General features: G+C 40.8%; 1 protein-coding gene across 4 annotated transcripts; it reads left to right on the top strand.

Moving 5' to 3' along the window:
- The first annotated feature begins 1889 nt into the window (after positions 1-1889).
- PRKAR1A (protein kinase cAMP-dependent type I regulatory subunit alpha) lies at positions 1890-23950 on the top strand. Of its 4 annotated transcripts, none has more exons than XM_038546778.1 (11): positions 1890-2040; positions 5353-5535; positions 10953-11123; positions 11951-12042; positions 12236-12297; positions 16368-16414; positions 17310-17468; positions 18722-18782; positions 19897-20018; positions 20962-21043; positions 21417-23950. In XM_038546778.1, exons 2-11 carry the CDS (start codon positions 5359-5361, stop codon positions 21587-21589), a joined length of 1146 nt encoding a protein of 381 aa, XP_038402706.1. In that variant the 5' UTR covers positions 1890-2040; positions 5353-5358; the 3' UTR covers positions 21590-23950. The 4 variants fall into 4 exon arrangements, with proteins under 4 accessions (XP_038402706.1, XP_038402707.1, XP_038402703.1 ...); XM_038546779.1 differs by having other exon boundaries at positions 2004-2027; XM_038546775.1 differs by lacking the exon at positions 1890-2040 and adding an exon at positions 2301-2459.
- Positions 23951-24721: the final 771 nt, after the last annotated feature.

Genomic DNA, 24721 nt, shown 5'->3' with positions numbered 1-24721 from the left:
CGAACAGGGGGGCAGGGGTCAAGGGAGAAGCAGACTCCCCGCTGAGCAGGGAGCCCAACTCGGGTGGCTCGCTCGATCCCAGGACCCTGAGATCATGACCAGAGCTGAAGGCAGGCGCTCAACTAACTGAGCCACCCAGGCACCCCAGGATAGCTCAGTCTTAACCTTGTAGTTTAGGTGCTTCTTTAGGAAGAGAAGGAAGTGGGAGGTACACTTGCACTTATTCATTATATCCCACACTGTGCTGGGCACTTTTTTTGTATATGTTCTGCAAAGGAGAGAGAATGGTTAAGATCCCTGCCTGGGTGTGAGCACTAGCCGCGTGGTCTTGGTCATGTCACTGCACTTCTTTCTGCCTCATTTTCCTTCTGTAGCACTAGCAGCAATACCTATTACCACAGGGTTATTACGAGGAGTAAGTTAATTATTATGTGTGAAGTGCTTAGAAAGTACCAGGAACATGTGTGCCATTATTAGCTTTCTTGGTTAATTTTAATACAGCTCTGCTTATTTCCTTTTATGATTGGGGAAACCGAGGCTCATGGAGATTAATTCAATTGCTGGAGATGGGAGAGGCTGCAACCAAACTCAGATTTATGTGCCTGCAGTGTTTTCTTCTCATAACATGACTGGGCCTGTTCAATGCTATCAAATTCCCTCTCCTGTCTGCCAGCTTTGGGTCCAGTTTATTAGGCCTTCTTTGTGCCCACGGGGGTGAAATCCTATATGACTGAAGCTCTGTGTTTAATCCCCCATTCCACCCATCCTGGCCAAAGGCCAGTGGTCACCAAGTGGGGGCAGGGGGTAGGAGGAAACTCCCTTCTACATTTCACTCCTGTAGGCCTAATCCGCCCTTTCTGATGGTGCCTATGCTGCCTCTGACTTTCTGAAAGCGGGAGTAACCATAACTGAATAAAAGAAATATTCTGATGAGCAGGGCCCTTATCAGCCTGGTGGATTTAGGGGAGCAGATGGCTGCTTAGGGCAGTGCTGTCCCACAGAAATGTAACATAGGCTGTATAGCAAACGAACATTTTTCTAATACCTGTATTTAAAAGGCAAAAAAACAAAACAAAACAAAACAAAACAAAAAACCACTCACACACACGGAGAAATAAGTAAAAAGAAAAAGGCAAAGATGAAATTCATTTTAATAATATTTAACCTACTATTACCGAAAGATTATCATTTAAATCCCCTGTATTTTGCACATACAGCCCTAGAGCCATCTACCGCGTGTCCTCCGAGGGCCTACTTTATTGATTTCGCGACCTTATAGGCTAAACCGGTCACCTGCTCCCCCTTTCTTCCTCTACGGACAAATACCCCGATTGGGAGAAAAAAAAAAAAAAAAAAAGGCCGGAGCAGTAAAGGAGCCTCCTTTTCTCCCCGCCTGGAATCCGATTCATCCTCGATGAGTGCTTTTTGCAGGCAGCTGAGATTTGCCGTGCGGGCGGGCTCTGTGCATGTCACCGGGCCGGGTCAGGCACTGCAGGTTCTAGAAGCACCCCGGCCAGTCCCCCCAGAGGCTCGGGCCCGCGGGGCTGGACCCCGGAGGGGAGCGCGGCCCGAGCAGCGGGGCACACACTTGGCAGGGCTCGGATTTCCTGCGCCGGATGGCGGGCCCAGCCCGGAGGCCCGCGCGGAGACGGCGGGGCACAGGATGCGCGGCCGGGAGTGCGCATCCTGGGCACCCGCCCGCGCTCGGCCGCCGCACAGCTGCCGCAGATCCGCCGCGGCCGCCGCCTCCTCCGGGGCCTGGAAGCCGCAGGAGTCTCCCCGCCCCGGGCCCGCGGCCTCCCCCGGCGGGGGCCACGGGGCGGAGTCGCCCACCTGTCATCCGAGACGCCCCACGTGGGTCCGCCCGGCCGCGGGGGGGGGTGGGGTAGAAAAGGGAGGGAGAAAAGGCAGAGGCGGCGAGGGAGGAGAGGAGGCGAGGGGCCGAGGAGAGAGGGGAGCTCCCGAGAGCCGCGCCGAGAGCCGGGGAAAGAGCAGGAGGAGGAGGCAGGGGGACCTGCGGCATCCAGGTAGAGCAGACAGGTAAGGGGCGGGCGGGGGGTGCAGGTGGACGGAAGGACGGGAGCGCCGGGCTGGAGAGCTGCGGAAAGGATGAGAGGCGGGCGAGACGGCAGGGCTGCCAGTGAGGGACCAGGTGAGGCGGAAAGGAGAGCAGGAGAACGATTCTAGGGCGCGGAGGGGCGAGGGTCCTTCTAGGAGAGGCGGGAGGGGAAGCCGGGCCGCAGCGCCTTTAAGGTTGCCAAGGCGACGGCTCTGGCCAGAGCGAGGCGCATTGACGTCAGCAGCCGCGCGCTGATTGGCCGCGGCCGGGTCGTTTCCGGTGGAGCCGCCGCGGAGCCGCTATCGCGGAGTAGAGCCGGGCCAGGAGGGGAGCGCCGGGAGAGCTCAGCTAGCCGCAGCCTCGCACCCGCCGCCCCGCGTCCGCCGCCGCCCGTCCCCAGGTGAGTGGGGTCGGCTGGGAGCCCCGGCGCGCCCCGCCTCGCCGCCCCGCCGCCCGTGTGGGGGCGCTGGACCGATCCAAGATGGCGTCACGGGGAGCGACCTGCAGGGGGACGGCCGCACCCCCTGCCCCTCCCGGGCCTCGGCGGACGCCTCCCCGCGGGCCTCGCGCCGCGAGCCGCGCCCCCGGCCCCGGCCCCGGCCCCGAGCTGCTCCGGCGCGGAGCTCAGCGGCCGCCGCGGCCCCCGGCCCCCCGCCCCCCGCGGCCGTCGCGCCCCCGCCGCCTCCGCCGCCTCCGCACCCGCGCGCCGCGGCCGCCTCGCTCGCCCTCCCCCGTTTCCTGAAGGACAGCGGCTCGATTTTACTGGAATCCGCCAGTCGTTTGCCCCTGCGTTTCGGGCTGATCTGGAGACTCGGCAGTCGGCGTTTTCCCCTTTCTAGTGTCTCCTTGTCATCTCCAGCGGGGGCTTCCTCTCCTCCCTGGGAGCCCACCCCGCCCCCCCCCCCCCCCCCCCCCCCACTCCCAGCGGGATTCTGGCCCGGCTTCTAAATTCCGTTTTTGTCCCCCTTTTCACCTAGCCTTTCCCGATCCCCTCCCCGCCCCCCTGGTTCCCCGGTTCCCCTGCAATTCACCACCCTTGTGGCCTCCCGACCAGAGGAGGATGAAGGAAGGACAGGCCTCCCTTCTTCATTTTGTAGCCGTCACGGCGGCGCGAGCCAAGTGAAGGGCACGCTCCTGCCCTTCCTCTCGACAGAAAGGGAGTACGTGGTCCCCGTTAGCCCCCGCAGCGCGGCGCAGCGCAGGTGTGACGCCCGGCGACTCCCCGGCGGAGAGGACCCAGAGGAGGTGTTCCCCGCGGGTCTCGGGGGCTGCGGTCTGAATCAGCAGGTTTCCCGGCAGCGCGTTCTGTTACCTCCCCGCGAGCGAGCCTCGCGAAACGGAATTTCGTTATGGCAGTTGAGTTTCCAAAAAAGAAAGAATCTTGAGTGTTTTCTGATGGGTCGCTAGGAGTGCAGTGAAAAGTTTCAAAGTAGGTGAATAATTTTTGGGCTGGGGGGGCGGGAGGGGGGCGGGGAGGGAGAAGCCAAACTGTCGGGCTCTCTAGTTTTAAGGACAGGTAGGGAGTTAACCTTGGTCTACCCCATTAAAGGCATGAAGACTTAGGTTTGGGTTTGAGGGGGTTCAGTGATGACGTTAGTCTTGGAGGGTCCTTGTTAGTGTGCTGCTTCGACAGCACTGGTGTGTGCTTTCTGATAGTGTTTGAGACAGGAAGCCCGTTTCACTTCTTAGACCCGGTTTTTTCATTTCTACCAGCCAAAGATCTGATCTTTGATTTCTTTGACCAGTGGAGTACATGTATTGATGATATTCGTGAAATATCACCGAGTATTTTGAAGCATAAAGGATCTGATTTTATCATTATTCTTGGTGGCCTTTCGTATTATTTTACATGCAGAAAATTCTGCCGAAGTGGATTATCGGTTCATGGGATTGTCTGACCTGCCAAAGTGCCTGGTATAAATCCAAAGCAAACTACCCCTCCCCCCATTTTTTGAATGTATATTTCTGAAGTAGCAGTAGCAAGATTCTTTTTTTTTTTTTTTTTTTCCTGTGGCTTTTAATTTATGTGCTTGTCAGGGAGCGACAAACTTTCTCATGGTCTGTTAGTCTGCTTGATGTTGACCTTTGTCATGAAAGTTGTCAAAACAAAATGACTAACAGTGTAGCATTTGGCTCTTGATTTTGGTATCTTTTTTTCTTCCAAACTTACAGTTTCATCTCTGATTTTGTGTGCATTTTATTTGGGAAAAAAAAAACTGATTTGTATTGAATCCAGTTGGGGAGAGAGAGGGCCTCACTTTTATTTTCTTATCTTAATTGCTTAATAATTAGAAGTCAGGAGGAAAATAATTTATGACTGTCGTTAAATTATTAAGCTTTTAATTCCTAGGTAAAGTCAGCTGCTCACTCTAATATTTCTACTTATTTTACTTTATATCAAGGTAGTTGGAATCCTCTCAGGTTCATTTAATGCAGTTTTATCTCTTGAATCTTCATGTAAGTTTAAAATTTAACCTGTTCTAGCATTTTTTTCCTGTCCGGCCAAAGAGAGTGTTTGACATTTACTTGTCCAAATCTTTTTTGATTTAATTGGTAAGGTGGTTTTTTTTGTTTTTTTCCCTGCAGAATTTTTTTCTCTGACTGGCGTGTTCTGTTAGTGTGTGCTGTTATTTAGGGCTGAAATTTTATAGAAGAGTCTGGAATAAAAGGCTTCTTATAAAACTCATCTGGGGTTCCTTTTGTGTTTTTAGAATTTTGGATTATGCTGGTAGTTGGCTAATGAGATACTTTGCTCTGGTGGTTTGCTAGTGACATTAGGACACTCCCCTAGGGTAGGAGTTCTATGCACGGGGAATGTCAGATGTTCTTCATTGCGCTTACTTGCTTTCACTTAGAGCCAACTTGTGTGCCCTCGTAATTCTCTGTCCTGTTTACCATTTACACACTCCCCACGTCATCATGAGTTCTTTTGCAGGGGGAGAACTGAATGAAATTCCCTGAGGGGCCTGACTCCTCAGCAGCCCGCCTCTGCAGGGGATAGTGGCTCATACTTCCTCCCAGGAGCTCAGGTTCTTGCCTTTTACCTTTGCTGCCTGCAGAATGAGATCCTGCAGCAGGAACGAAATGAAACACTAATTTGGGAGAATGCTGTTTTCCTACATATTTTATTCCTGAGCTCCCACCTCCCCATTAAAAAAAAAAAAATTACTTAGGGAAAAAAAAAAGTTCTTGTGAAGCAGTCGCCTGATGAATTTATGAAGCCAAAGGCCAAATTGGCATTTGCTCTTTAGAAATAGTTTATACAAGCATATGTGTGTTTTTTTTCCTTGTAGAGAACCATGGCGTCTGGCAGCACTGCCACCAGTGAGGAGGAGCGCAGCCTCCGGGAATGTGAGCTCTATGTCCAGAAGCACAACATTCAGGCACTGCTGAAGGATTCTATTGTGCAGTTGTGCACTGCTCGACCTGAGAGACCCATGGCATTCCTCAGGGAATACTTTGAGAGGCTGGAGAAGGTAAAAATAAGTGTGGGGAGAAGATGACCCTGACAGTTGTTAAGTGTAACTCTGTAGAATGTCGCTAATTTGTACCATTTGGAAGAAAAGGACTTCTGACCGAATAAGAAATCTAAAACAGAATTTCAAAAAAGAAATGCAGTTAAGGCATTTGTAGTAATTTTTAACTTTGTGATTGGTAGAATTGATCATAAAACAAACCTGTATGCCAAGTTTAGTTGGGTAACAGAGGGCTTCTACACATAGTTCTTTGTAACTGTTTGAATCGGTAAAAATGATCAAGTAAAATAAACAATTAGATCCAGTAGATCAGAAGTAGCAGTTGTATGACAAGAGAAATTCTGCAGCACTTGAAAGCAGTTAATGGCTTTTGTCTTCAACCAAGCAAATGCACTTAATAAACCTTATCTCACCTTTTAAAACCAATGTAATGAAGCATTTGAGTTTAGCTTTTGACTGACGTACCAGAAGTTCTGAATTAGAGAAGTCTGTAGTAGTGCAGATACTAATATAGCTCAGATGACTCGACTATAAAACAGAGCTATTAAGATCAGCGGTTATCAGAATTTTACTTTATTTACGGTTTTGTTCAGGACGTGTTTCCTCTTGAAAAAAAATTAATTAGGTTTTTATTCTTTGTTGTTTGTCTTCCTCGTGTGTATGTCACTGTGACCTGAGCACATAGTGTATGCTCTATGGTGTATGCTCTTTTAAGCAAAATGGTAATCAAGGGCAGTGCTTTAATTTTACTTCCCTCAAGAAATGATGAATGAGAACGCCTGGAAGGTTAAATGTTTTGAGTAGTTTGATTTGTTTCTGTAAATCAGCGTGAGGAATTTACAGGTTTTCTTATGCATATTGAAGTTTTGATGTTCTTAGTGATTATGAACCAATTGGGAGGCATCTCTCTGGGATATGATCATTAATTATCTAATTGTGTAATAGAAGTATTTGTGATACATCTCATTTGTTTGGAAAATCTTTTAGGTAGCATACTTTATCAGTACAAGAATTTGTTTATACTAGGATTTAAAAAATACTTAGGTAGCTCAGTAATCAGTTCCTACTGTTTTGTTGAAAAGATGTTTATTACAATTGGTGTTTACTGCCACAATTAAAATAATTAGCAACAACAAAAACAGTCCCCATGGATGTAGCCTTGCTGTCTTACAATTGTGTTAGAGAGTCTGGTTTTCTCCTTTTAAAGCTATTTACAAATAAGTTTATGAAATACTGTAGAGCCAGGCTGCCATGGGCGTTCCCTGTTTTGGAAATAAAGTGCGTTCCTGGAGATCTGGTTCTGAAATGGGTCACTGTAAGTTGATCCCTCGTCACTTCGGACATCAATAGAAACCCATCAAGTGAGGGAATGAAGTTGGTGAGACATTAAGTGAGTGTCTTTTTATAGGGAGTGTTGAATGTGTGGTGCTAGTTTCAAAGCCTGGGTTTACCATAGCACTGTTAAAGCACTAAACAACAGGGAAAGCAAGAAATCGTTATTAAGGTGGGTTTTTTTTTTTTTTTTTGTTTGTTTGTTTGTTTTGCAGATGGGATTTTTAGATTTTATGTGTTTCTTTTGGCTTCTTTACCTCTTAAAAGAAGTTGTAGCCTAACCCAATCTTTACTATATATCAAGGTTCTTGATTCACTTGGAACTTTCCTTTAGCCAGCATTGAAAGTAGGCATCTGGGCTTTGAAGCAACTAGATTTTCAACTTCTCTTTTTTTTTTTTTTTTAGATTTTCAACTTTTCAACAGATCACTGTTCTGTACATTAGGTGTTAGGTTTGTGTGTCTGAAAATGTACAGTCACATTTTTGTCACCTCCTTTCTTATGTTAACTAGGGGTCATGTTTCTGGTACCCTTAGCTACTCAGTAAGAAATGTACCAAAAAACTCACAGTTGGTCCATTGAAAGCTTCTGCATTTTATTTAGGACTGTCTCCTGGAATTTAAGTCCTCATTTATGCATATATTTATTAGACCCTTGTGTGTCTGATAGATCAGAGGAATTTTAATAGCTGTGTCCATTGGGTGTCTCCAGTGTGCCAGATACTGTATGAAGCACTTTGCATAAATACGTTCTCATTATTTCAAATATGTCAGGTAGGTGATTATCACCGATTTAAGAGGTAGCAGGTAAACCTAAGAAATGGAGTTACGTGGCTGTGGTCATGCAGTGTCATAGCTAGTTTTTGTTGTGGCAGCATACAACCCCCCCAATTTCAGTGATTTACTCTATATATACAATCCCCCAATTTTAGTGGCTTACTACAAAAGCCTTATTTCTTTATCATGTACAGCTCTTCTGGGCTCAGCCCTTCTTGCCTTCGTGACTCCACAGGTCTTGTTCTGGGGCTGAGTGGAAGGAGCCGCCACTATATAGAATGTGCTGTTCTCGAGGCAGAGAAGGACCAGCAGCTCAAGGGGGACAGACCATAAAAGTGGACACAGGATGGCAGGTCCACTTATATTCCATGGCCAAGGCAAGTCATGGCCAGACTCCAAGTCCATTTGGTTGGAAGTTTATTTCACCTCCAGGGAAGAGTGGAAAGGCTAGGACAGGGAGGGAACAAGTAATTGTTGAGAACAGGTTAAGTCAGTGGCTGGGGCAGCTTAGAACTCCAGAACGTAAAGAGTGCCAGTAGCCAGTGGCAGGAGGAGTTTTTTGGGTTTTTTTGTGTGTTTTTTTGGCTTTTAATAAGTGGGACAACTTGAGGGAAGAGGCTGATGGCAGAATGACAACAGGCAAGAAAAAGGACATAAAAATGAATCCTAATCTATACTCTATGTGATGTCAGTGGCTCTGAGTTGTCAAGAGTAGGTTATGTGTGATTGCTGTTTAAAGAGAATCCATGAAACGAAGTTAAAAATCAAAATGCTTTCGGTACTTAAAAATTATCTTAAAAATTCATTTAGATACAGTTTCAAGTGAGATGTTATTTGTGTAATTTTTCATGAAATTTTTATGAAAGGTCAATTACAGATTTTTGGGGGTAGAATGTTTTTATTTATGGTCTTAAACTAAATTTGGGGAAACTTGAGTTTTACAGTTCTGTATTAGTATGAAATGGGAAAAGCTTACTGGTCATTGGAATTACTAGAATGAAAATGAAGTGAGTTTTCTGGAAAATATATTTTTAAAAAATTGGTTGCATATTTGCATATGTTTCAAAATTTTACAGGCACAAAAGGGTGTGACATAATAAAATACAATGAAATACAGTACATTTTATACAAACATGGGGGCAATATAGCATATAATATATAAAATATATTTTATATATGTAAGAATGTATGATAATAGTATATAAAGATATTTTAAAAAATCTCCTTCCCACGCTGTTGTCTTCCTTGAATGCAGTGAGTTTTCCATAGATAAGATATAGGTATTTACCTACAAATTCATTTATAAAAGAGCTTCTTATTTTCCAACAGGTGCATGGTATTGTACTGTATGGCTAGATACAATAGATAGTTTAATCATTCCGTCGAGGGCCATTTTATTTGTTTCCACTGTTTTATTACTGTTCTAAACAATAATTTTGTATATATTACAAGATTTTGTATGTTCTATCCCATATATACATATCTTAGAATAAATTCCCTGAAGTAGGATTATTGGATTATTTGGTTAAGAAGTAAATCCATTTGTAATTCAGTAGACAAATATATTAAAATTGTTTTTGTTATATGTTTTTCTTACTTGAAAGTTAGACAGTCCAGAGAAATGAGAAAAATAAAGCCAAACTTTCCCTCTGGAAAAGGCTATCAAGCATGATTCTACTAATAGAAATGAATGCTGATGGTTATCATTCTAGACTTCGTTGCTGCATATATAAGTTCTTTTATTTGTCTTGATGCCAAAAGCAGGGCTAAATACGAGGCAGTAGAAAGAGCAGGTATCTCCTTAATTTCTTTTATTTTTTTATTTTTATTTTTTTTAAAATTTTTATTTATTTATGATAGTCACAGAGAGAGAGAGAGGCGCAGAGACACAGGCAGAGGGAGAAGCAGGCTCCATGCACTGGGAGCCCGACGTGGGATTCAATCCCGGGTCTCCAGGATCGCACCTTGGGCCAAAGGCAGGCGCCAAACCGCTGCGCCACCCAGGGATCCCCTTAATTTCTTTTATTATTGTTAATTTTTTGTTAAGATTATCTATTTGAGAAAGAGAGAGCACGTGCGCATGCACGCATGACAGTGCCAGAGAGCCAAGGGGAGGGGCAGAGGCAGAGGAAGAGGGAGAGGGGAAGCAAACTCCCTGCTGAGCAGGGAGCCGAGACTCAACCTCACAACCTTGAGATCATGACCTGAGCCAAAACCAGGAGTCTGACACTTAACTGAGCACCCAGGCACCTTTCTTTTAATTTAAAAGAAACTAAAAATTTCTTGTTTATCAAAAATTTTTCTGAAATTATCAGTAAATGCTAATAAGTTCATTTAGAATTTGAAAGACGGTTTAGAAAAATACTGGAAATGAGTCAGATGAATGAGAACATAGTAGAGAACACATTCTTATTTTATGTCAGGCTTAGTAACTCATTCTTTACTGCAGAGCTAATTCTTCTTAAGCCCTGGATCTGAAAAATAAGAGTGTTAAAGAGTTTGTCTCCATTTTTATATGAATTGATTTAATGAGTTTTTAAAAACCGGTAAATGTTCTTGGTTTTAATCTTGGTGTAAACCCTGATAATAAAGAAGGCTTCTAAGCTCTGTTGGTAAAAGTATTGTTAGATCTGATTTTATTTAAATTCTTGGTTACCATCACATCATTTTTTGTTATTTGTTTCTATCTGAGTCTCCAGCTCTAAGAATATGAATTCCACAGGCTTAGGACACTCCTATTGGTTTTGATACTGTCTTTTCCTAGCATGAACTTGACATGGCAGATCTAGAGAGAACACTTAATTAATTAATTAAATCAGTGACCAGATACCATTCTTGTATCACTTTGCTGTGCCTGAGTGGTTATTTCTAGGTAACATTCTTTTGATGTGTGTATCTATGTGTGTTGGAGGGGGTCTTCGTGCTTCATGCTATCTGTAGCAGTATACAAAAACTCTAATTCTCCAGGATTTTGTTTTGCAGTTTTATTAGTTGTGTGCATTACAAAGCATTGTTGTCAATATATTACGGTAATGAGTAATTTTTTATCTGCATCGTATGTCTCTTTGTATTAATGGCTTTTGTTTATTACTAAGTATAGTATCTATAATCAGTTGAGGAAACAGAGTGCTTTCAGAGTATTTCTTTTCAGACTTGACTCTACTTTTTTGCATTTGGAATTGGCCTTTCCCCCCTTCACATTGGTAATAGAGGAAGAGATTTGAAGTGGAGATTGGTTCTCACTGGGATAGGAGAATACCAAATCTACCTCTGAAGGATCTCATTTTATAAACTGGTAATTTTTTTCAGGAGGAGGCAAAACAGATTCAGAATCTGCAGAAAGCAAGCTCCCGTGCAGATTCGAGGGAGGATGAAATCTCTCCTCCTCCACCCAACCCAGTGGTTAAGGGCCGGAGGCGACGAGGTGCTATCAGTGCCGAAGTCTACACGGAGGAGGATGCTGCATCATATGTTAGAAAGGTAATCTTGCTACCTGCGCGCTGTGGAGATGTTTTCAGGACCCACGTGGTGCTCAGCTAGCCTCCATTGATGAACGCATGCACTGTAAAACACAGGACGGAGTAAAACACAGGACGGAGTAAAACACAGGACGGACTGTACTTCATCCTGTATAGTTCTTGGGGGCTGGGGAACTGGTTTCTGTAATAACGTGCCATCAGAAGAAATAACAGTGAATAATTGTATTTGGGGGGACTTCTTTTCCATGTTGTTTTGCAGTAGAAGAGGCATGAGTACTCTTTTTTTTTTCTTTGAATCATGGTTGGTTTTTTGATATCCTATAATTTGTGTTGTGACTTTTAACCTCTGGTCCTATAAGCTTCGTTCATCCTTTTGACTTCCTAAGAACCTCCCTGCCATTTTGAGTTAAACTTTTAGCCTGAACAGGGAAGAGAATTATCCTGGCAAGAGGCTTATGAATTTAATAGTACATGATCACAATTTAAAAAAAAAATGAAAAAAAAAATTACTTAATTCTCATAAAATGCTTACTTTTGCCTCAGAATAATGACCTTGGTCAAGGTGTTAATGGTTTAGTTCTTCAGTTGTTGACTAGAAACCAGATATCAGCATTTAAATACAGGCTTGGTTGTAGGCAAGGGGATTAATTAGTCAATATTTATTGAGTACTTTGTAGATCAAAGATATTATAAATATGTTGTGTTAAATACTTAAGGCAAAGCAGTCTAGTTTAAATCCTGTAATGTGTCTTGACATTTAATTGAAATGCATGTTGAAACATAATCTGTTTTTCATTTATGGGATTGTTATTGGACCTTCTTTTCTAGGTTATACCAAAGGATTATAAGACTATGGCTGCTTTGGCTAAAGCCATTGAAAAGAATGTGCTCTTTTCACATCTTGACGATAATGAGAGAAGGTAGGTACAATTTCTTTGTTATACTGTTATTTCAGTACAATTGTGATCTCAAACCAGTCTCATCATTGTAAGTTTTAAGACTAATAATTGTTCACCTGAGAACAGTCTGGGCTGCAAATCTGTCTAAGGTTAATGTTTGAATTCCATAGAAGATGCAGGTTAGATGTAACTTGAGGCCTTCCGTCTCTTGCAGTGATATTTTTGATGCCATGTTTCCAGTTTCCTTTATTGCTGGAGAGACGGTTATTCAGCAAGGTAAGGACTGCTGCTTCTGTGTCCTGTGGTACTGTGGGACTTAGGATTTTTTTTTTAAATTAACGTTTATTTTCTTCTTTCAGTCCACTATTTTCTATTATAATACTATTGGATTTTCCTCTTTTCTCTTCTTTCTTTTTTTGAGTACATTTGACACACAAAGTTAAATTAGTTTTCAGGTGTTCAACTTGGTAGTTTGACAAGTTTATACATTATGCTGTATTCACCACAGTTGTAGTACCATCTTTCCCTTTATTGCTATTACAATATTGTTGATTGTTTCCCTTATACTGAGCCTTTTATTTCTTTATTCATTCCATAACTGGAAGCCTGTACCTCCCACTCCCCTTCACCCATTTTGCCCAATTTCCCACTCTTCTCTTCTGGCAACCGTTAGTTTTTTCTCAGTATTTATAGGCCTGATTGTGCTTTTCAGTTGTTTATTCATTTGTGTGTGTGTGTGTGTGTGTGTGTGTGTGTTTGCTTTTCTTTTTTTTAGATTCCACTTATGAGAAGAATCATATGGTATTTATCTTTCTCAGTCTGACTTATTTCACTTAGCATAATACCCTTTGAGGCCGTCCATGTTATTTCACATGGCACCATTTTATCCTTTTTTATGGCTGTGTAATATTCTACTATTGTGTATATACACCAAGTTTTCCTCGTCCATTCATCTGTTGATGGGCACTTTGGTTACTTCCATATCTTGGCTATTGTAAACAATACTACAGCAGACATAGGCGTGCATATATGTTTTCAAATTAGTGTTTTCATTTTTTTTTTTTCTGGTTAATACCCACTAGTGGAATTATTGGATCATATAAATATTTCTATTTTTTTTTTTTTTTTTTTTTTTAATTTTTATTTATTTATGATAGTCACACACAGAGAGAGCGAGAGAGGCAGAGACATAGGCAGAGGGAGAAGCAGGCTCCATACACCGGGAGCCTGACGTGGGATTCGATCCCGGGTCTCCAGGATCGCGCCCTGAGCCAAAGGCAGGCGCTAAACCGCTGCGCCACCCAGGGATCCCTAAATATTTCTATTTTTAATTTTTTGAGAAACTTTCATACTACTTTCCAAACAGTGACTATACCAATTTATATTCCCATCAACAGTGCACAAGGGTTCCTTTCTCTCTGTGTCCTCCCCAGCTCTTATTTTGTCATTTTGATTTTAGCTATTATAATTTGTGTTAGGTGATAAATCATTGTGGATTTGATATGCATTTCCCTGATGATTAGTGATTTTGAACATCTTTTCATGTGCCTGTTGGTCATGTATATGTCTTTGGAAAAATGTCTATTGAGATCTCGTGCCCCATTTTTTAATCAGATTGTGTTTTTTTGGTGTTGTATAAGTTCTTAATATATTTTAGATACTGACCCCTTATTGGATATATAATTTGCACACATCTTCTCCTATTCAGTAGTTTGTTTTTTTGTTTTGTTTTGTTGATGGCTTCCTTTGCTGTGCCAAAGCTTTTTATTTTGATGTGGTCCTTTGCTTTAGGAGACATATCTAGAAAAATGTTGCTATGGCCAATGTCAGAGAAATTATTGCCTGTATTATGTTCTCTTACAGGATTTTTATTGTTTCAGGTCTCACATTGACCTCTTCAATCCATTTTGTGTTTATTTCTGTGTATAGTGTAAGAAGGTGGTCCATTTTCATTCTTTTTCATGTGGCTGTCCAGGTTTCCCAGCATCATTTGTTGAAGAACCTATCTTTTCCCCAGTATATATTCATCTGTTCTTTGTCATAGATTGACCATATACTTGTGGATTTATTTCTGGGCTCTATATTTTGTTTCATAGATAGATGTATCCCTTTTGTGTCTGTACCAATCTGTTTGGATTACTACAGTTTTGTAGTATATCTTGAAATCTATCTGGTATTGTGATACCTCCAGCTTTGTTGTTCTTTGTCAGAATTGCTTTGGTTATTTGGGATCCTCTGTGGTTCCATACAAATTTTAGTATTATTTGTTCTAGTTTTGTGAAAAATGCTATTTGTATTTTGACAGGCATTGTATTGAGGCTGTAGATTGCTTTGCGTAGTATGGACATTTTAACATTAACTTTTTTGGTCTATGAACATGAAATATTTCAGTTGTTTTTGTCCTCTTTAATTTCTTTCGTTAGTGTTTTATAGTTTTTGGAGTACAGATTTTTCACCTCCTTGGTTTATTCCTTCATATTTTTTGGTGCATTTGTAAATGGTGTTGTTTTTTTAGATTTCTCTTCCTGCTACTTTGTTATTAGTGTATAGAAATGCTATAGATTTCTGGCTATTAATTTTGTATCCTGCCACTGTAGTGAATTCATTTGTTATTTCTAGTAGTTTATTGTTGGAGTCTTTAGGATTTTTTAGGTGTAATATTATGTCATTTGCAAATAGTGACAGTTTAAACTTCTTTACCAATATGGATGCCTCATTTCTTTTTCTTATCTGATTGCTTTGGCCGAGGACTTCTGGTACTGTGTTAAATAAAAATGGCGGGAGAGTGGACATCCTTGTCTTATTCCTCACTTTAGAGGGAAAGCTCTCAGGTTTTCACCATTGGGTATGATGTTAGGTGTGGGTTTTCATATGTGGCCTTTATTATATTGAGGTATGTTCCCTGTAAAATTAATACCTATTCTCCTCAAACTGTTCAAAAAAATAGAAGATGAAGAAAAGCTTCTAAATTCATGCTATAAGGCCAGCATTACCCTTATATCAAAAGACAAAGACACCATAAAAAAAGAACTGCAGGCCAGAATCACTGAGAACATAGATCCAGAAATCTTCAACAAAATATTAGCATTCAGCAGTACATTAAAAAGATCATTCACCACAATCAGGTAGGCTTTATTTTGGGGATGCGGGGATGGTCCAGTACTCACAAATCAACACCATACACCACATCAACAAAACGAAGGACAGGGATCCCTGGGTGGCTCAGCAGTTTAGTGCCTGCCTTTGGCCCAGGGCATGATCCTGGAGTCCCGGGATTGAGTCCCACGTCGGGCTCCCTGCATGGAGCCTGCTTCTCCCTCTGCCTGTGTCTCTGCCTCTCTCTCTCTCTCTCTTTCTGTGTCTCATGAATAAATAAATTCTTAAAAAAAAAAAAAAAAGATAATAATCATGATCATCTTAATTGACCCTATTTCTTTAAGTTAAAATCCTTGAGCTAAAAGGCACACTTTTCCTAAAGGGCTACTATTTCTCTAGTAACTGATACAGTTTTGTTTATAGTAACTTTTAAAGGATATTCTTACATTTTAATTTTGAATGTTGTGTGGGAGTTCAGAACCATATATACTTCCTGTATCTTTTATGTTGATTATTAATCACTTATATAGTAGGAAGTAGCAAAGCACTTGCATTTTTAATCATACAGCCCATGTATTTATAAGGGTTCGTGTCTTCTACTGTTTCTTCTTTTTTTTAAGATTTTATTTATTTATTCACGAGAGAGGCAGAGACATGGGTAGAGGGAGAAGCAGGCTCCCTGCAGGGAACCTGATGTGGTTCTCCATCCCAGGACCAGGGGATCATATTCTGAGCCAAAGGCAGATGCTTAACCACTGAGCCACCCAGGCACCCACATTCTACTATTTCTTACCTTTTTGCCCTGTACACTGACATGGATCTAACCTTATGGGTATTCCCCCACTTTGTAAAATTCTTGATATTTTCGTAGGTTTCCATAATCCATGTATTTTCCAGCTTAGTGACAGTCTAATATTTCGTTACTTGCTCTTTGAATTGTTTCTTATTTTGTGGTTGTTACAGATGATGTAGGACTTAAAATCTTTATTCACATGTAGCTTTTTTTTTTAAGTTATTTTTCAGAGCTGTTCACTATGAGATGACTAAAAAAATTGATCAGTCTTATGACTTTAAAAATATATTGCTGGACTTTTTTTTTTCCTTGAAAGATTGTGTTAATTTATAACACACTTTTCTCTCAGTACCTCTATAAAATAAATGTATTATTTTACATTAATTTGGTAGTTCTGATGTGTGTGTGTGTTTTTTTTTTTTTATGTTGCCAATCTAACTCTATTATTCTCTTTTAGGTGATGAGGGAGATAACTTCTATGTGATTGATCAAGGAGAGATGGATGTAAGATTTAATAATAGCAAAAATAGATTGATAATCTTAGAAGTTAATATATTGATATTTATTACTATTAAGAATTTCTGAAGGGCTGTTATAACCCTTGCATGTCAAATTCCATCAACGTCTTTTGCTAAATATTTTAATGACAGAAACTTTTACTGAAGATAATTTCTTTAGCTAGACATTCAGTTTAATATTTTTTTTTTTTTTTTTTGAGAGAAAACATTGCATATCCATGAGAGTGGGGGAAGGAGGACCAGAGGTAGAGGGATAATCTTAAGTATTAAGTAGACTCTATGCCCGTGTGGAGTCTGATGCAGGGCTCTGTCTCACAACCCTGAGATCATGACCTGAGCCTAAATCAAGAGATGGACATATAACAGCCACCCAGTTGCTCCTCGGTTTAAATGTTTGCTGGAGTCACGGTTGAAGCATATGTGTGTGTGCTATGTGGTAAGACAGATGTAAGGGAGGGGCTCCATCCTACCTGGTCATTAGCACTGAGACTTGGTACAGCTCTCTTGATTCTGGAAGTCTTGTTTACAAGTGAAATGCAGATAATAACAGCATTGCTGTCAGAGGATTGTTAGTTCAATGCCTTCTGCAGGTGAGATTGCTTAACATAGTCACTCTGTAAATATATGTGGTTGGTAATGCTTAGTTTACCTTTTTGCCCTGATCATCTCTATGGGAACTTTTTCTTATTAGGTAGTTAAACCAGGGAAATCAGAGACACTGGGTTTATTTAACTCACTGTTAGACATTAACTGTTTTGCTCTGCTGTATAAAAACATAATATATTCTGTATTTTGAACAAAATTCAGGATTCTGACCCCTTAGAAATAAGTTTTACAGGTTTTTAATATGTAGAAAAAACTGATTGTCATTTGTGTTTTAGGTCTATGTCAACAACGAATGGGCAACCAGTGTTGGGGAAGGAGGGAGCTTTGGGGAACTTGCTTTGATCTACGGAACACCTAGAGCAGCCACAGTCAAAGCAAAGACAAACGTGAAATTGTGGGGTATCGACCGAGACAGCTATAGAAGAATCCTCATGGTGAGACGGCGAGGTTTTTAGAGTGTGATTTAGAATTCCATTCCGTGTACCTAACGTTTGAGTAATATCACCAGATCTTATAGAACAAACGTCTGGCCAAAAAAAGCATGGGGAAACATTGTGACATGTGTAATGGTCAGCTCATTGGAAGTCTGTCCCTTTGCCCATCTTCACTTTATCTTTGCTTTTGAGATAGCTTGACAGGTGCTACTTCCAAGTGCATAAAGTGACTTAAAGCCATTCAGAAGGTAATCGGCTTCCCTCAGCTGCAAGTGGGTTATCAGTAGTGCAAATGTCCCCTCTCACTGAATGAGTAAACAGTCATAAAACCCATCGGAACAATCTGCTGGTAATAGACTTTTTGAGAACTTTGTGACAGATTTATAAGGTAGCTTTAGATGTCTAAGTGCCAGCTAATGGCATTAGTCATCCTGAATGATTTCTGTAAATTTATGCAGTGCCTATCAATCAGTCTATTTGACAATGCGGTTGGACGTACTTCGAATATACTCTGTATTGGGCATGTGTATGTATAGATAAGTAATGTATGTGCATGTAAAGATATTACAGAGGACTATGTTTACCCTTCTCCTTCTCCCAGATATATTTAACAAACATTACAGATAAGACAGTTTGGTTAGGTTTGGGGCTATGGCACGGTTTTTGGTGGGAGGTATATAAGTGGTAGCAATTTTATTTCCCTCTGTGAAGGATTGGGGTTGTGGGGAAGAACCCTGGGCTGGAAATATATTCAGCTATAGTCACACATTTATGTTGGTTGGTTTTTTTGAGAACTGATTCTTTGGTATTTCACTAACTGGTGGTATTAATCACCTTCCTTGGCCATATGTTTGGTGTTACTCTTTTTTCTTTCCTTTAAGTGGGGAGGGAAGGAGAAGGGAGAGGCAGAGAATCCCAAGCAGGCTTCATGCCTAGCACATGGAGCCCAACCTGGGGCTCAATCTCACAACCCTGAGACCATGACCTGAACCAAAATCAAGTCAGACTCTTAACCAACTGAGCCACCTGGGTGCCCCCAGCCTGGTGTTACCTTTAAGAGCAAGTTACTAAGGTTTTTATTGAGTTCAACAGAGGATTTACTATTACCAACCTGAAGAAAAAAAATCCTGTATCAGGAAGTGGCAACAAGGTTTGACATTTTTGTTTACTTAACACTTAATGTTTATTGTTCCATAGCATTATGTGATAATTACACATTTTTGAGGTGACTTGTAATTTTTTTTCATTTATAGGGAAGCACTCTGAGAAAGCGGAAGATGTATGAGGAGTTTCTTAGTAAAGTATCTATTTTAGGTGAGTTTGGGAAGATTGCATGGAGAATCATTGAAGTGTTGGTAACAGTTAAGGAGAACCTGTTGTATTACATAAGAACTGCTCCGGTTATCAACTCACTTTTTCCCAATTAATTAATAGTAATGCAAAATATATAGGATACAAAATTGAAGTTAGAAGTAGTTTTACAGTGTATTTAACTTGCTAGTATGTGACATACCTATTAAAACTGGAAATGGTGGACCTGGGAAAAGCTTTCTGGAATTACGTGCTACTTATTCATCCCTCTGGGAGAGACAGGAAGGCTAAAAGTGTCCTTCTTTGATGACAAACATTGGTAGTCATTCCTCCTATGATATCTGTGTCTCTTGTCTGTCGATGAGTTTATTGGTTCAGGAAAGTGATTGTTGCTGAGAATGCCTTTTCTCTGATAGAAAGATTAGGTGTCATTTTCTGGCTTTCTCTGAAAAAGTGCTAGAAGTTTGGTGAAGTTTAGACTAAAGCAGATTAATAGGAGATAGTTGAATTTTGTTTCGTGGCCTTAGAAAGCTGTTGCAACCTGTTCTTTCCTGGGGGGTGGTGATTCTTAGGTAATCATCTGCTGCTATGGTTTTGTTCAACCCAATGCACCTTTTCCCTTTTTCTGAAAGGGTTACATTTACTTAGTGACTTGAGTTTTAGTTTGGCCTTTGGGAACTGAAATTATTGTCTAGTCCTCCTCGTTGGTTTCATAAATACATTCAACTTAGGATTTAAATAGAGAAGTTATTGCTGCGAACCTTTGGAATGGTATGGTTGGTGACACTATGACTTTTGGGTCTTGTATATCTTGTAGGTTTGATTTGCATTTAGGAGGACTTAATGATTACATTTTTTTATTCCTTTACCATTGAGTGCTGTTGATATAAATTAACCTGGCCACTGGACTCCTGAAGTAAGGATCTAAGGGTTACCTGTAAGTAATAGGATCTTGCTGAGACGTGAGGTAATTGAGGAGAGGTGCCATGTTTGACCCGCAACACTACTGGACTATTGGATGTGGGCACAGCTGTCTGATTCTCTTTGTAGTCTTGTTTTGGCATTTTTAGCAGTGACAACTAATGTAGAGAAATTCTTTTTGATTCTTGCATTTCAGAATCTCTGGACAAGTGGGAACGTCTCACGGTAGCTGATGCATTGGAACCCGTTCAGTTTGAAGACGGGCAGAAGATTGTGGTACAGGGAGAACCAGGGGATGAGTTCTTCATTATTTTAGAGGTAAAGGCGTTTGCGCTGGATCCTTAAAAAAAAAAAAAAAGCTTGTATAGCATAAGAGAGAATAAAGAAGCTAATTCTGGTTTATAGCTTCATTTTTTTTTTTTTTTAAGAATACCTGATGATTTTATTAAAAATTTGAAGTGGTGCTGTTTGGTTTTCTGCCCGGCCACCACACTTTAAGTAGGTTTGAGTCAGAAGGGCTTTCAGGAAGTCATAGCCTACTCTACTTATCACACAAGCCAAAGTAAACTCAACTGTTTAGCATGACCAGTACAGTTCTTTACCATCCTTGTTAAAATCATATATCTGGACTATTTGGCAAACAAGGATTGAAAGCAAGTATTTAAATTCTGACAGTTACTGTGTTTTATATCTTCACAATTCATGGAAGCGTATAGCAGATAGATGTTCTTGCCCGCCAGTAGAGCGAAAGGGCAGATTTTCTTTGAATGTGGCTCAGTGGATGCTAATTGGTTAAGGCAGGAGTCGAGGGACTCTGTGAAGGGCTAGTTGGTAAGTCATTGAGGTTTTTGTGAGCCATAGGGTTTCTGTTGCAAAGACTCAGCTCTTCATCATAGTACAAAAGTAGCCATAGATAGTGTGTACATGAATTGGTGTATTGTTCCTATAACATTTTATTTATAAAAATACGTAGTGATCTTGGGTCTGGCTCTCTGGCTGTAGTTTGCTAACCTGAGTCTGAACCTGTTAGGGTTCTTAGCGTGATGAGGAGAACCTCCCAGCAGCAGCTGCTGGATAGATGGGCTTAAAGCTCCTGGCGGGACTTGGTTATCTTTCACGTGGGCAGGAGGATTGAAATGCCTGCTGAGTCCTTTTTTTTTCCTTCTTTTTTTAACAAAGTAGTCAAAATTGCATAGGATATTTAAAATGTCACCCTGGATTTGAAAGTATTTGTTTTGCTGTTTTGGTGATTTTATTATAGGGTTCAGCTGCTGTGCTACAGCGTCGGTCAGAAAATGAAGAGTTTGTTGAAGTGGGAAGATTGGGGCCTTCTGATTATTTTGGTATGTGCATTTTCTTGAAATAAATATGTAGCCTAAGTCTCCTCTCAGTGAGATAGCATAGACTTAGTTTTGTCTTTCTTCCAAAGTTTATATTTTAATTGTTTTCCTTCCTGGCTCTCAGAGAGCCTATGAGATTTTGACCTTGACCCTGTTAATAATCAAGTGACTGTCTCCTATCAATTGGTTGGTTGTTTTTTTAAAGTGCAGATGTCATGTGGCCTAAGTTATTGAGTTATTAGGACAAATAGGACAAATAAGTAATTGTTTTCTTAATGGTGTCAGAAGTGCGCCCCTGTGTGAGCGTTCCCCGCCCCCCCCCCACACACACACCCGATGCTCACCAGCCCTTCCTCTTGTCTTCTCGCCTCACCAGGTGAGATTGCGCTCCTGATGAATCGTCCTCGTGCTGCCACGGTGGTGGCTCGTGGCCCCTTGAAGTGTGTGAAGCTGGACCGACCCAGATTCGAACGCGTTCTTGGCCCGTGCTCAGATATCCTCAAACGAAACATCCAGCAGTACAACAGTTTTGTGTCGCTGTCTGTCTGAGATGGGCCTCCTGTGCCTCCCTTCCCACCCCCCCCACCCCCAAGTCCAGGCCTCCCTCCTGCAGACTGCTTTCTCTTCCTCTTCGCAGCGCCATGTGGCCGCTGGTACCGCAGCTTCTCGTCTGTTTATATTAAAAGTTGCTTTTATTGCACCGTTTTTAATTTGGAGCATTGACTGAATGCTCCTACACAGTTAAATAAATAGAAAGAGTTCTGTGGAGACTTTGCTGTTACTGCTTCTCTGTGTGCAGTGTTAGTGTTCAACCTAGGCAGCGCGGGCCCTGCTTCCTGGTGAGGGCGCATCCCTGCACCACGTGAATTACCGTAGAGTAATGGTGTAACAGTGCAAGATTTTTTTTTTTTAAGTGACCTAATTTTCCGGTTATCATAAGCATATTTTAGACTGTGGCCATATATGCTGTGTTTCTTTATAGAATAAATGATTTCTCATTAAGCTCTGAGGATGAGGAGAAACAGATCTAGAAAAATCTTAGAAGAGTAGAAAGACATCTGCCTGTATTTAAACTAGTTTAAGGGTGGAAAAATGCCCATTTTTGCTAATTATTGGATGGATATGATTTGTCGAATTCTTTTCTTCTTCTTCTTTTTTTGTTTTTTCCTCTTAACCAGAATTTTTGTCAAGCTCATCCGCCTGGTTTTTTTTGTATCTTGTTACTAGTGTTTCCTCCAATTCTGAAGCGTGTGGGTGTGGCTACCTGTGCCTGCCTTTGGAGCTTGAAACCAAATCATAGACTGCAGATAACCGAGTTAGGATTTAACCACATCTGCCTCAGCTCCAAAATTCTGATTAGACCTTTATTTTTCCAGCGAGTGCCAAATATTGATAACCAGATGCTGAATTGAGAATAAGAATTTGAGGTCTGCATTCTTGGTTGTTAACTTAGAGCTTTTGGCGAAATGTATATCCTTCATTTGACTCCAGGGTTCTCTCCTGTGTTCATTAAATGCTGGCTCCAGGAGATTGGGTTTCCTGGGAGTAGACAGGATAGATGGAACAGATGTCCTAACAGAAGAACGGAGGTGATGTTGGTAAAGGAGAAATGCCAGGGGGACAAAGTTCAGTGTTGGGGACTCTGTCCCACTAAATTCACTGGGACATGAGATTTGGGAAGAAGTGTTTTACTTTGGTTTTACCTTTTTCCCTTCTTTTTACATCAACTAGAATTTGTGATAGGTTGGGGGTGGGGTAGGGTGTGTCCGTGTTGTTTCAGATTGGTCTTAAAGGCCATCCTGCTGAAAGTCCTGCTTTTCTATTGAGCATTTATTTCTCTGGCAAACTTTTTTGGTTTTTTAAAAATAAACTTGTGTTTCGAGTCTTAATTGTTTTTCCGTATTTTCCAGCCTTATCATCCTTATGTGTTACGTTATTCCATGTGCACCAATGATACCCAGCGGTTTATTTTTATTATTATTGATTTTTTTTTAAACAAAATCTCACAGTTCTATAACGTTAGGCACTTTTATTTTCATTGTGATTTATATGTAATGTAGGATTCTATTTGGGAGTGACTGCAAGCATTTTTCCATCTGTGTGCAACTGGCCCTGATCATTAATCCCCTCTCCTACCCTTTCCCGGGTAATTTAAATTGGTCATGGTAGATTGTTTCATAGATTTAAACAGTCTTTAGGTTGTTACTAAGTTTGGAGTATAGATCTGGGAAAGAGGTATTTTACATTTTAGTGTGAGATAGCCACCTATTACAAATTTTTTTATTTTTTCAAAATCTGTATTAAATGAGGATTTTCTGATCTGTACTTTGTGTTTAGCTACCTTTTTCTATTTAAAAAATTAAAAATAAAAGTTATGTTCTTATTAGCTTAAAGCTTGATTTGACCTGTTTAAATGCCAAAACTGTACTTAAATGAATTATTTAGAATGCCATAAATTTGCACAGTTTTCATATATGTATATAATCATGTTCATGTACATTTAGATACATATAATGCTTTCAAATGAGTTTTGCTCTTAAATCATTTGGCTTGCTGTTTACTCCCTTTTGTAGTTTTTAATCTAAGGAATTTTAAGTCTAAATTTAAAAATAATCACATTTAAAGCTTTCTCTTGTGCAATCTGAGTATATGTGAGAAATCACAATTGGCATAATTTGTCTTAGTTGATATTCAGGGCTTTAGAAGGCATTATTTCTGGGAGTGGTAAGTGAATTTAAGTGATCTACTGCTCTAGAAAGTATAGATGGCCAAAGGACCATTTTGTATCGTTTCCTGGTTACTAGTCTGATTATACTGTGTGTGCTAATATACTCTATTCTTTTTGTTATAGATTGTCTTAACAGTAGGTTAAGTATAATAAAAAAAGATTAAATAATTTAAATTCTAAAATGGATCAGTTTTTCTTCCTCTTCTCCTTTCCTTCTTGTCTTCTTCCCCCTTTCCCCCAGAGATTTGTAATCTGGTGGGCAGGAATGAAAATCAAGAGGCAATTACAGGATTAGTATTTGAAAGAATAATGTTTGTTTTGTGTTTTCCAACCCATTCCAAAGAATGAATCTCAGATCCTTACTTAAAGCATGATTGAATTGAAGCAGATCTCTTTACTGTATAATAGAAGGAGAAGATGAAATCAAAAGCCAAAAAAGTTTCCTTTTTATTAGAGACAGACTGGTTCTCTGGTCTTGGAACTTTCCCAGACTTCTGGGAAAAGTCATTTCTGGATCAGCGTACTCTGGTTTAAATTTAATACATGCCTTTGGGTATTTGGGCATGCTTACTTGGGTATACTTTACATTCAGTAAGTCTTAGTTCTGATATTCTTCAGATTTCTGAGATGATTAAGTTATACTCATTAGTTTATTGGTACTAAATCCTTCACATCCAGTGAGGTTGGAGATGTTCCTGTTCTAGAACATTCTTGAATTTGTGCTCCTTTGTAACAGGTGCACTTTATCAGGATTCAGTAGGCCCTTCCCCTCAGCCCACTGGACGGGGAACATTTAGCATCACCATATATTAGAACCGAAGAAAACTTCTTTGGATTGACTAGACTGGTTCTAGTTTCATTCTCCTTCTAAAACACTGGCTCATGTGAAATTGTTTGTTTTTTAATGACTTCAATATTGACTATTTATTTATAAGATTTTATTTATTCATGAG

This window comes from Canis lupus, chromosome 9, assembly GCF_011100685.1.
Source record: "Canis lupus familiaris isolate Mischka breed German Shepherd chromosome 9, alternate assembly UU_Cfam_GSD_1.0, whole genome shotgun sequence".
Taxonomy (NCBI): domain Eukaryota; kingdom Metazoa; phylum Chordata; class Mammalia; order Carnivora; family Canidae; genus Canis; species Canis lupus.
Note: the sequence above shows the minus strand (reverse complement) of the source record. Positions and strands in the feature narration are given on the sequence as shown.